This window comes from Salmo salar, chromosome 20 (assembly GCF_965601325.2).
Source record: "Salmo salar chromosome 20, fSalSal1, whole genome shotgun sequence".
NCBI lineage: Eukaryota > Metazoa > Chordata > Actinopteri > Salmoniformes > Salmonidae > Salmo > Salmo salar.
In genome coordinates, this window is record NC_138310.1 from 8,214,997 (window position 1) to 8,228,397 (window position 13,401).

Below are 13,401 nucleotides of genomic sequence, written 5' to 3' on the forward strand. Positions count from 1 at the left end.
GAATACTTTCCAAAGGCACTGTATATAATGAATATGAACTCGGAGGGCAGAAACGATTAAATATTAAAGCATTATACCTTTCATTAAAGGCTTCAGTCATCCAAAAGTTATACTTAAATCCGAACTGGTTCTTTAGCAGAATAGTAAGAATGCCTCACCCCATGTTCAAGAATGCCCCTTTCCCTTTATTCAGATTACAACCTCTCACTTTGGTTATTTGAAAATGTAATTATCTCCAAAATATTGCTATTTTTAAAACAAGTCATAGAAAGTTGGTTGCAATTTCAGTTTAATCTACCAGAAAAGACAGAACATTTATTACAGCAAATATTATGGTTAAACTAAAATATACTAAATGAAGCTGGTTGCGAGAATGCCAAAAGTGTTCAAAGCTGTCATCAAGGTGGCTACTTTGAAGAATATCAAATATCAAATATATTTTGATTTATTTAACAATTTTTTGGTTACTACATGATTCCATATGTGTTATTTCATAATTTCGATGTCTTCACTATTTTTCTACATTGAAGACAATTGTAAAATAAAGAAAAACCCTGGAATGAGTAGGTGTGTCCAAACTTTTGACTGGTACTGTATATACAGTTAAAGTTGGAGGTTTACATACACCTGAGCCAAATACATTTAAACTCAGTTTTTCACAATTCCTGACATTTAATCCTAGTAAAAATTAACTGTTTTAGGTCAGTTACGATCACCACTTTATTTCAACAACGTGAAATGTCAGAATAATAGTAGAGAGAATGATTTATTTCAGCTTTTATTTCTTTCATCACATTCCCAGTGGGTCAGAAGTTTACATACACTCATTTATTATTTGGTAGCAGTGCCATTAAATTGTTTAACTTGGGTCAAACGTTTCAGGTAGCCTTCCACAAGCTTCCCACAATAAGTTGGGTGAATTTTGGCCCATTGAGGTCAGGGCTTTGTGATGGCTACTCCAATACCTTGACTTTGTTGTCTTTAAGCCATTTTGAACCAAATTTGACAGTATGCTTGGTGTCCATATCCATTTGGAAGACCCATTTGTGACCAAGCTTTAACATCCTGACTGACGTCTTGAGACATTGCTTCAATATATCCACATAATTTTCCTCCCTCATGATGCCATCTATGTGTGAAGTGCACCAGTCCCTCCTGCAGCAAAGCACCCCCACAACATGATGCTGCCACCCCCGTGCTTCACGGTTGGGATGGTATTCTTCGGCTTACAAGCCTCCCCCCTTTTCCTCCAAACATAACGATGGTCATTATGGCCAAACAGTTCTATTTTTGTTTCATCAGACCAGAGGACATTTCTCCAAAAAGTATGATCTTTGTCTCCATGTGCAGTTGCAAACCGTAGTCTGTTTTTTTTATAGCGGTTTTGGAGCAGTGGCTTCTTCCTTGTTGATATAGGACTCGTTTTACTGTGGATATAGATACTTTTGTACCTCTTTCCTCCAGCATCTTCACAAGGTCCTTTGCTCTTGTTCTGGGATTGATTTGCACTTTTCACACCGAAGTACATTCATCTCTAGGAGACAGAAAGCGTCTCGTTCCTGAGCGGTATGACGGCTGTGTGGTCCCATGGTGTTTATACTTGCGTACTATTGTTTATACAAATCAAAAGTAACAGTCAGTATCTGGCGTGGCCACCAGCTGCATTAAGTCCTGCAGTGCATCTCCTCCTCATAGACTGCACCAGATTTGCCAGTTCTTGCTGTGAGATGTTACCCCACTCTTCCACCAAGGCACCTGCAAGTTCCTGGACATTTCTGGGGGGAATGGCCCTAGCCCTCACCCTCCGATCCAACAGGTCCCAGACGTGCTCAATGGGATTGAGATCCGGCCTTTTCGCTGGCCATGGCAGGATACTGACATTCCTGTCTTGCAGGAAATCACGCACAGAACGAGCAGTATGGCTCGTATTTCTTGTCATGCTGGAGGGTCATGTCAGGATGAGCCTGCAGGAAGGGTACCACATGAGAGAAGAGGATGTCTTCCCTGTAACGCACAGCGTTGAGATTGCCTGCAATGACAACAAGCTCAGTCCGATGATGCTGTGACACACCGCCCCAGACCATGACGGACCCTCCACCTCCAAATCGATCCCGCTCCAGAGTACAGGCCTCGGTGCAATGCTCATTCCTCCAGCGATAAACGCTAATCCGACCCTCACCCTGGAGACACAAACCGCGACTAGTCAGTGAAGAGCACTTTTTGCCAGTCCTGTCTGGTCCAGCGACGGTGGGTTTGTGCCCATTCGTGACGTTGTTGCCGGTGATGTCTGGTGAGGACCTGCCTTACAACAGGCCTACAAGCCCTCAGCACAGCCTCTCTCAGCCTATTGCGGACAGACTGAGCACTGATGGAGGGATTGTGAGTTCCTGGTTTAACTCTGGAAGTTGTTGTTGCCATCCTCTACCTGTTCCGCAGGTGTGATGTTCAGATGTACCGATCCTGTGCAGGTGTTGTTACACGTGGTCTGTCACTTCGAGAATGATCAGCTGTCCGTCCTGTCTCCCGGTAGCGCTGTCTTAGGCGTCTCACTGTACAAACATTGCAATTTATTGCCTTGGACACATCTGCAGTCCTCATGCCTCCTTGAAGCATGCCTAAGGCACGTTGACGCAGATGAGCAAGGACCCTGGGCATCTTTATTTTGGTGTTTTTCAGTCAGTAGAAAGGCCTCTTTAGTGTCCTAAGTTTTCATAACTGCGACCTTAATTGCCTACTGTCTGTAAGCTGTTAGTGTCTTAACGTCCGTTCCACAGGTGCATGTTCATTAATTGTTTATGGTTCATTGAACAAGCATGGGAAACAGTGTTTAAACCTTTTACCATGAAGATCTGTGAAGTTATTTTGATTGTTACGAATGATCTTTGAAAGACAGGGTCCTAAAAAAGGGACGTTTCTTTTCTTGCTGAGTTTATATTTTTACAAAACAAATATATGGGGGATTGGAAATGAAGCAGACAATTACATTGATGGAAGCCACAATCTATTTGCTATATTAAAGCTGATCTGCTCCCTAAAAATGAAAAAATAAACTTTACAGTTGGCACTATGAATTGGGGCAGGTAGCGTTCTCCTGGCATCCACCAAACCCAGATTCGTCTTTCAGCTTCGTTTGTCAGACTGCCATTTCATGAAGTTCCCAACGAACAGTTCTTGTGCTAACGTTTGGAACTGAGGACAGACGATTTTTACTCGCTATGTGCTTCAGCACTCAGCGGTCCCATTCTGTGAGCTTGTGCGTCCTACCACTTCGCAGCTGAGCCGTTGATGCTCCTAGATGTTTCCACTTCACAATAACAGCTTGTTGGAGAGGAGGCACATGATGACGGTGCCACGTTGAAAGTCACTGAGCTCTTCAGTAAGGCCATTCTACTGCCAATGTTTGTCTATGGAGAATGCATGGCTGTGTGCTCAATTTTTTTTTCTTCACCTGTCAGCAACAGGTGTGGCTGAAATTGCCAAATCCACTAATTTGAAGTGGTGTCCACAGACTTCTGTGTATATTGAAAAAGAAATAGCCACGAAAACAGACACAATGACTATAAAATAAGGATTGTGGTATGTCAGCTGAAGGTAGAAAAGTCTACAGTTACCTTAGATATGGTATAGGACTCTCACCTTGAGGTAAACGCTATAGCCAACATGCACACAAACGAACCAGAAATAAGTGACATAAAGAAACACGTGGGCACGGCACACGGACAAAGCAGAAAAGCTCAGCAACACATATTTAGATCGATGACACCAAATGAAGGACAGGACACACAAACAAAATATTGCATATAGGAAAAACAATATCATGGCCATAGATCCAGATGTGTGAATTCATGGGAGAATATTGGAATAAAGTGGGAATGCTAAATGTACTGTGCACACACACATTTATAAAACGCACACACAAAAGTACGCACACACATGCACACTAGCTCTGAGAACGCAGTATGTCAAGGCAAGTGAGGGGCAGTGTGTTTACCGGCGAAGGTGCCCTTGTTGAGGCACTCTTTGATGCGGTTGGCTCGGCGAACATGGAAGGCCTTGGTGATCTCCTGGTTCATGAAGCTTTCACGGTTCAGCACGTTGGCCACCATCATCCTCAGGTCAAACACCTCCAGCAGCTCGGCGATGGTGGCCACCTGCATCAGGTCCCCTCGGCTCTCGTCCAGACTGCCTGTGTACAGGTACTGCAGCACCGCCTGAATCCGCAGCAAAGTTGAAAAAATAATCAACACCCTCTCGGAATTGAGTAATAAACACCATTTGATGTGTTTGGATTAACTTCACTTTAATGACCTTTAATTCTCCTTTAAAATGTATTTGTTGCCCTAAAATGTGTTATGGTTTTGATGACCAGTAGGGGACATTCTTCACAGTGAACTAAAATTATTATACAACCCTGGAACAGTGATGGGAATGGGAACCTCACGGTGTAGCTGGTTTTGCATGATTTAACATATTGATTTAGCAGACGCTATTATCCAAAGCGTCTTGCAAGACTTGTTTTGTTGGTATCTGATCTTACCTGGAAGGGTTCTTCCTGTATGAGGCTGTCCATGGAGACCACGGTCATGAGGCGAAGTCGCCCCGTCTCAGGGTCAGCTATGTGCTCCAAGTACACACTCAGGAAGCCCCTCTCCCATCCCGAGAGGCCACGGCCGGCTCCCAGGGGCCCCAGAGGGCACTGGCTCCTGGCTGGGAGAGCGTTATCACTTTTGGAAGTTCTCAGGGAGCCCTGCTGGAGGATGGGTGGCCGTTTGAGTCCCCTGGCACCCCCCTCCCCCTCCTTATCGATGTCCAAGCTCTTAGTGCGCCCCGCCTGCTCTTTGGCCCCTCTCCTGCTCTGCTCGTCCTCCTCCCCGCTCTCGGCTCGCTCCTCTCCCTCCCAATCTGACTCAGTAGCCAGCAGGTCCAGGGTGAAGAGGTCATAGAACTTGGAGCAGGATGTGGCCAGGTAGACTTTGTGTGCGAAGACGCGTGTGGCACCGCCCTGGAGGAGGAAGAGAACGTCGGCGCACAGCGACTGGCAGAAGAGGGAGTCAGGGGCCTCTCCGTCGATGGGAGGGGGGTCGGGGATGCCAACCACAGGGCGAGGGGGACGGGGGGGCAGGAACGGGGCCTGGAGGAGGGGCCGCTGGACTCTCTTCAGGTGGGACTTCCAGAACTGGAGGTGGCGGCGGGAGATAAGGGCAGAACGGATAGCATTGTCGAACACATCCTTTACCCCAAATTGGGCCACGATGCTGGTCTCGAAGTAGGGAATGCCCAGCTCCTTTGCCACCTCGTGGCCTCTCTCTGGAGGTAGAATGTCTGTAGGCTTGATGGGTCTGAGGACAAAGGGAGAGGGTTAGAGAATTAGCAGAGAGATAGATATCTAATGAAATGATTGTGCTAGAACTGTTCTATCGTGGGCTGTAACTGAGTCAAGAATGTATTAGACAATAACAAGGAAACAAACTATGGACAGAGAGAAGGCTGGACAGGTGCGTCTGCGATTCAATCAAATGCCAAACATCCAGCCAATGGATGTGATGGGACTGCTGCGGTCAAGGTGGTCCAGACCTGGGTTCAAAAACTATTTTAAGTATTTCAATTACTTTCAAAGACATTTCAAAGTTAGTAATTGGATACTGTTTTCTTAGAAAATAGTAGTCGAATATTGCCATGTATTTGAAAATACTTAAATACAGAGACAAGTGTATTTTCAAACACAAATATTTAAATACTGCATTTGTTCCGTAGTCTGCTTTGTCCTAGGGGTATTTGAGATATATTTGGAAACAAATATTGTTGGCTATTTGAAAATAGTTTCAAATAGTAGGTCTATTTCTAGGAAATTATTTGAAAATACTTTCAAATACTTCAAATAAAAGTAGTTGGATGCGGGCACATTATTTGAAAATACTCAAATAAAACAGAAAATAAAGACGTAAATATGTATATAATGGCGTCGGAGGAGATGGCTGACGATTTACAGGCTCCTAACCAACTGTGCTATTTTGTGTGTTTTTTCGTACATTATTTTGTACATAATGTTGCTGCTATCATCTCTTATGACCGAAAACAGCTTCTGGATATCAGATCAGCGATTACTCACCTAGACCTGGACGAAGATTTTTTCTTTAATGAATCCGACGCGAAGGATATACTGCTTCTCCTAGACCAGGCCCAAATCCCAGTCATTCGCGTGAAGAAAATATGGAAATACAGGGGGCAGAGATCGGGGTGCCTAGTGAGAATTTGTCGGCGAGTGGGTAACCCACCTCTACCATCCATTCTATTGGCCAAAGTGCAAACACTGGAAAACAAACTTGATGATTTCTGCTCAAGACTATCCTACCAAAGGGACATTAAAAACTGTAATATCTTATGTTTCACCGAGTCGTGGCTGAACGACGACACGGATAATATTTCAGTTGGCTGGGTTTTCCATGCATCGGCAGGACAGAACAGCTAGGTCTGGTAAGATAAGGGGTGGGGGTGTGTGTCTATTTGTCAATAACAGTTGGTGCGCAATGTCTAATATTAAGGCGGTCTCGAGGTATTGCTCACCTGAGGTAGAGTACCTCATGATAAACTGTAGACCACACCATCGATCAAGAGAGTTTTCATCTATATATTTTGAAGCCATCTATTTACCATCAAAAATCAATGCTGGCACTAAGACCGCACTCAACAAGCTGTATAAGGCCATAAGCAAACAATAATTCTCATCCGGAAGCTGCGCTCCTAGTGGCCAGGGACTTTAATGCAGGCAAACTTAAATCCGTTATGCCTAATTTCTACCAGCATGTCACATGTGCAACCAGAAGAAAATAAACTCAAGACCACCTTTACTCCACACACAGAGATGCATACAAAGCTCTCCCCTGACCATAATTCTATCCTCCTGATTCCCTTTGTCGTCCGTAATAGTTTGCAAGCCCTGCCACATCCGACGAGCATCAATTTTAGTCCTATATTGACGCTTTGCCTGTTTGATGGTTCGTCTGAGGGCATAGCGGGATTTCTTATAAGCATCCGGATTAGTTTCCCACTTTCACAGCATTTCACGGTAAGGTCTATACCTGTTGTATTCGGCGCATGTGACAAATACGATTTGATTTTAAACCCAGGTCTGATGTGGACCCGTCTCAGGAGGACCAGGGTGATGGTGGTCTTACTTGGCTAGGGGTCTGCGGGCGCGGTTGACAGCCTCCAGGTCGGCGTAGCGCAGGTCCAGCTGGCAGCCCACCAGGATGATAGGGGTGCGGGGGCAGAAGTGCTTAATCTCAGGGTACCACATGGTACGGACGTGGCGCAGGGAGTTGGGGTTGGCCAGGGAGAAACACAGCACCACCACGTCAGACCTGTGCCACACACATATAAGAGAGGGAGAGAGAGAGGAGGGCGAGATAGTTGGGGAAAGGAGAGAGGGTAATGTAGGAAGGAGGGAGGGAGTAAGAGACAGCGAGAGAGAGATGGAAGTACATTCCTGGAGGTCAAAAACATGTCTGAAAAGAGTCTGCACTAGTGCTGCTAGGCACAGTGAATATGGATGGCGACACTGAGCGGGCTCGGGTGTGAGGTCATGTGGGCTATGAAGCCCCTTTCTCTCTCTTACGTAAGCCCACTAGGGCCGTAAAGCAGCCAATGCCACAGAAAGTGGCTAATAATAGAGCAACACACACACACCACACACACACACACACACACACACACACACACACACACACAATAGCTACAGCGCAGCATCAGCTACTTACTTCCTCAGCCAGTCAGTGTGATGGGCCAGGCTGACAACAGGACTTAAGGCTGTTCTCAACCACTAGTGTCTCTGAGGCACGGCTCTGACAGGCATGTGTGTGTGGCTTCCCATATGTGAATGAATATGACAGCTACCACATAACCAGCACAGCACTAAGGGAGCCTCTCCGCTCTCAGAGCACTCCGTTCTAGTGGCAATGGAAATGGACTTCAGTAAAGATAAATAGGCCAATTGTTATGTTTCTGGGGGATTTATCTGGGGTCAAAACATGGAATTCACTAAATATATTAGAATACTTTGAATCAATAAGTAGGGCTGTGACGGTCATAGAATTTTGGATGACAGTAATTGGTATAATGGCATAATTGGGTGGACTGGCAGCCATTGCGAGTGTATCTATTGGAGCGAAGCAGGAATTAAAAGCAGGAAGTCAAAGGAGGAAGTGTATGTGCTGATAATATTGTTGATTCAACTCAGACATTACAAAAAATACATTCCATTGCATGAGCCTCATAAGTCAACATAATTAGAATTAACATTCTACATTTCAGCACGGAGCAACAAAGTTTTAGTACGTTGTTAAGATTCCATGTCACCGCAGGAATGGACTCAACTGCAGCAATGCCCCGCTCTCCCGTCTTCAGTCAGCTGTTCCTTCCATAATCATTGGTTACACAGTTATATAGTAATTGGGCCAGCCCTAAGGCTAACAACCATGGTCAGATCAATGTTTTTTCTAATGGGTCATTAACCCATAAGAGTATAAGCTGGGGGAGGAGTGGGGGGGGGGGGGTTCTACTAAGCTATATGGCAGCCTTTCTTAAAGTATGGGTCGCGACATGTCAGAGTAAATGTATAATTATTTCATGAATTGATTTGGCCAAGTGCAACTGCACTCTCTGTTTAGCAGTATTTTCTCTACTCAGTTTGGCAGCTGCGTGAGTGGACGGGAGATGCCTGTGTGCTTTGAGGTTTACCTGATCTATTTTCTGCAGTTTTCTTGAAGATCACTACGCAGTACTGTCGTACAGCAACAGCTGATGGTGTGCCATCAGCCACTTGCCGTGTTCAAGACAACTGGGAACTCGGAACAATACGAGGTCAAATCATGATGTCAGTGATCTTCAGGTTGGAAAGTCGTAGCTATAGAAAGAGGCCGAGTTGGATGACCGTTCAAAATGATTTGACCCAGTTGGACGGTAAACCCAGGGAGTTCTTTCAGAACAGGGCAGAATGCTTCAGGAAACAGTGCTTTGACAGTGGAAGACTAAGTCAGGTGATGATGAGCAGAAGTAAGGGAGTACTATCTCTCATAGTAGTCGATGTGAGTTTCTCTTTCAAACAATCCCCTTGTACACAGCTAATAGCTAGCTAGCTAACGTTAGCCAAAGCAAGCTAGCTAGCTACTGATAGTGAAATCCTAACAGTAACAGTACAGATGAAGATGAAACATGATCAGGCCTACTGTTCATCTTACTGTATAAATTATTGTTGAAAACAAGTCTAGGTTGGAACTGTTGCTGTTTAAATACAAGTAATATTTTTATTCTGAACTGCTATAAACTGATTGAAGCAAGATGGTTTTTGAGGCAAACACTCACACAGTTCTGGGTTGCTCATCTACAGCAGGAAGTGGTCTCCTGCCTGGCTGCGAAAGCAGTAGATGTTCTGACTTAGTTTGACACCACATACTTATGTGAGACAGGGTTCTAGATTCTGGCATACTTAAAAAACAAGTACAGAAACAGATCCAATGCTGAGCATTACCTCAGGGTTGCACTGTCAAAAACTAAGCCCAGAATAGACATGCTTGTTGAAAACTTCAACCAGTCACACACACCTCTCATTAGGACCGTGTGCGTGTGTGTGTTTTCTGGTCTATCTGTGTGAGGCCTCAAAAAGCATCTTGCTTCAATCAGTTTATTCCAGTTTAAGAATGAAAATGATTTCTGTTTTTAATAGCAACAGTTCCAACCTAGACAGATATGTAAGAGTGTTTTTAATGGGGAAAAACAAACATGAATAGTTAATTAAATGGGTATTTCATTTTATTGTTATTTGTCTATATTGCATTTGTTTGAGGCAATGAAATGTACCAATATTTACATATAGTTGCATGTTTTCATAAGCTTGGGTCCCAGGAAAACACAGACTTTCTCATTTTTATCCCAAGGCTGAACAAGTTTAAGAACCCCTGGTATATGTAATTGTTTTAAGTAGGTCATACCAAGGATCATTTAGCTATTTGATTTTGAATTTGAAGACCCCCTTGAAGTATATAAAAAAAATAAATAAAAATAAAAAACTCTTGTGAGAACACCGATTTTCGGGATGTCTCATGGTCTGACAAACACAGCTCTAGCTCTGTCACTTTTCACCGCAGATGCGGAAATGTGACATAGGCAGATGCAGCACATTGAGACGTTTCCAATGCAAAAAAAGATATCTCTAGCTTAAACTGACATATCTATGGGGATTTTTGTATTATGCTAATTCGATTTTCCTTAGGGGTTAAAGATGATAATGGAAGATGAAACATTCGGGGTATGAGCTCAAGTTCTACTGAAACGTAACCTGTCAACAGAGTCAGCTGGGTTTAAACAACTAAGTAATGCACAGCCAACGTGATAGGCTCAAGAAGCTAGATAGAGTAGTCAGCCAAATAGGCAACAGAATAACACCGCTTCCATAGACCATATCTTAACTTCCACCAATATGTAACCTAGGGAAAATTACACCTTCTCTATATGTTCGACGTAATCTTGTGCGAAACCATGACATCATAGGGCTAGTATTGACACAGTACGCATAAGTACATACACAAACAGGAATTCCCATTAGCATCCTGTCAAAGTGTCATTACCATGGCTCAGACTGCTTTAATCTACGTTGGTGTGTACATGCTTCGCCCTTGTGGTAAGGGTTGTGACTATCCCTGCATCTGTCTGCGTGAATCTGTCTTTGTGAATGTTCATACGTCCATGTCTGAACATGAGTCAGAGAGGAGAAGACAAAACACACTGGCACACATTGGGAGTCTATATAGTTCACTGACACCGTTGGCCAATCATTTACCAACTGCACGTGAATAAGAACTACTAGGAGGTTTTTTGTTGAAGTTTCCCCCGGGTACAGATCTAGGATCAGCTTCCCCTCCCCCAAACATTAGTGGGGGAAGTGGGGGATCAATGGGGGAAATCCAAAACTGACCCAAGTTCAGCATCTAGGGGCAACTTCACTCTACTCTGTCATTGTCAAGTCAATCTACAAAGGTCAGCAGGGCTGCTAGCTAACCTTATGTAACCAAAGCTGGCTGTTAAGTGTTTTTACAGGATATAGAGTGAGGCTGAGCTCATACTCCTGACTGACTGGCTGACTGCTTGGTGTATACACAACCCAGCAGAGATCCCTAGATACAGACACACACTTCCCACTGTTATTAGAGATCTTGCAAGCACTATGTCACTCCATAATGGTGACATAAGGGTTAATAACTCACGTGTTCAGTCTTTGGAATGACATTCTGTAGGCATTAAATCAATAATAGGCTAACTTCTTGATAACGTCTTGATAGCAGTCTAAAAATAAATAAATTAGTAATTGAGATATATATATCCCCCCCCCCCCCCCCCCCCCCCCCCCCACTCACTCACTCACACACACACACACACATATACACAACCACTCAAAAGTTTGGGGTCACTTAGAAATGTCCTTGTTTTTGAAAGAAAAGCAATTATTTTGTCCTTTAAAATAACATCATATTGATCAGAAATACAGTGCAGACATCGTTAATATTGTAAATGGCTATTGTAGCTGGAGAAGGCAGATTTTTAATGGAATATCTACAAAGGCGTACAGAGGCCCATTATCAGCAACCGTCACTCCTGTGTTGAAATAGCACGTTGTGTTAGCTAATTCAAGTTTATCATTTTAAAAGGCTAATTGATCATTAGAAAACCCTTTTGCAATTATGTTAGCACGCTCCAAAAACCAGCCGTTTCCAGCTACAATAGTCATTTACAACATTAACAATGTCTACACTGTACTTCTGATCAAATTTATATTATTTTAAATGGACAAAAAAAATTACTTTTCTTTCAAAAACAAGGACATTTCTAAGTGACCACAAACTATTGAACGGTAGTGTAAATATACACTGCTCAAAAAAATAAAGGGAACACTTAAACAACACAATGTAACTCCAAGTCAATCACACTTCTGTGAAATCAAACTGTCCACTTAGGAAGCAACACTGATTGACAATAAATTTCACATGCTGTTGTGCAAATGGAATAGACAACAGGTGGAAATTATAGGCAATTAGCAAGACACCCCCAATAATGGAGTGGTTCTGCAGGTGGGGCCACAGACCACTTCTCAGTTCCTATGCTTCCTGGCTGATGTTTTGGTCACTTTTGAATGCTGGCGGTGCTTTCACTCTAGTGGTAGCATGAGACGGAGTCTACAACCCACACAAGTGGCTCAGGTAGTTCAGCTCATCCAGGATGGCACATCAATGCGAGCTGTGGCAAGAAGGTTTGCTGTGTCTGTCAGCATAGTGTCCAGAGCATGGAGGCGCTACCAGGAGACAGGCCAGTACATCAGGAGACGTGGAGGAGGCCGTAGGAGGGCAACAACCCAGCAGCACGACCGCTACCTCCGCCTTTGTGCAAGGAGGAGCAGGAGAAGCACTGCCAGAGCCCTGCAAAATGACCTCCAGCAGGCCACAAATGTGCATGTGTCTGCTCAAACGGTCAGAAACAGGCTCCATGAGGGTGGTATGAGGGCCCGACGTCCACAGGTGTGGGTTGTGCTTACAGCCCAGCACCGTGCAGGACGTTTGGCATTTGCCAGAGAACACCAAGATTGGCAAATTCGCCACTGGCGCCCTGTGCTCTTCACAGATGAAAGCAGGTTCACACGGAGCACATGACAGACGTGACAGAGTCTGGAGACGCCGTGGAGAACGTTCTGCTGCCTGCAACATCCTCCAGCATGACCGGTTTGGCGGTGGGTCAGTCATGGTGTGGGGTGGCATTTCTTTGGGGGGCCGCACAGCCATTCATGTGCTCGCCAGAGGTAGCCTGACTGCCATTAGGTACCGAGATGAGATCCTCAGACCCCTTGTGAGACCATATACTGGTGCGGTTGGCCCTGGGTTCCTCCTAATGCAAGACAATGCTAGACCTCATGTGGCTTGAGTGTGTCAGCAGTTCCTGCAAGAGGAAGGCATTGATGCTATGGACTGGCCCGCCCGTTCCCCAGACCTGAATCTAATTGAGCACATCTGGGACATCATGTCTCGCTCCATCCACCAACGCCACGTTGCACCACAGACTGTCCAGGAGTTGGCGGATGCTTTAGTCCAGGTCTGGGAGGAGATCCCTCAGGAGACCATCCGCCACCTCATCAGGAGCATGCCCAGGCATTGTAGGGAGGTCATACAGGCACGTGGAGGCCACACACACTACTGAGCCACATTTTGACTTGTTTTAAGGACATTACATCAAAGTTGGATCAGCCTGTAGTGTGGTTTTCCACTTTAATTTTGAGTGTGACTCCAAATCCAGACCTCCATGGGTTAATAAATTGGATTTCCATTGATTATTTGTGTGTGATTTTGTTGTCAGCACATTCAA

At 44.6% G+C, this 13,401-nt stretch overlaps 1 protein-coding gene across 2 annotated transcripts in view; it reads right to left on the bottom strand.

The window, feature by feature from the left end:
- LOC106580155 (rho-related BTB domain-containing protein 2) overlaps positions 1-13,401 on the bottom strand; it is a 94,165-nt gene that overhangs the window by 27,749 nt on the left and 53,015 nt on the right. For both annotated transcript variants that reach the window (XM_014160896.3, XM_014160895.3), the window contains 3 exons: positions 7,176-7,361; positions 4,538-5,339; positions 3,992-4,211 (listed from right to left, as the gene is read on the bottom strand). In XM_014160896.3, coding sequence (XP_014016371.2) covers positions 3,992-4,211; positions 4,538-5,339; positions 7,176-7,361 — 1,208 coding nt within the window. The remainder of the gene's footprint in view (positions 1-3,991; positions 4,212-4,537; positions 5,340-7,175; positions 7,362-13,401) is intronic.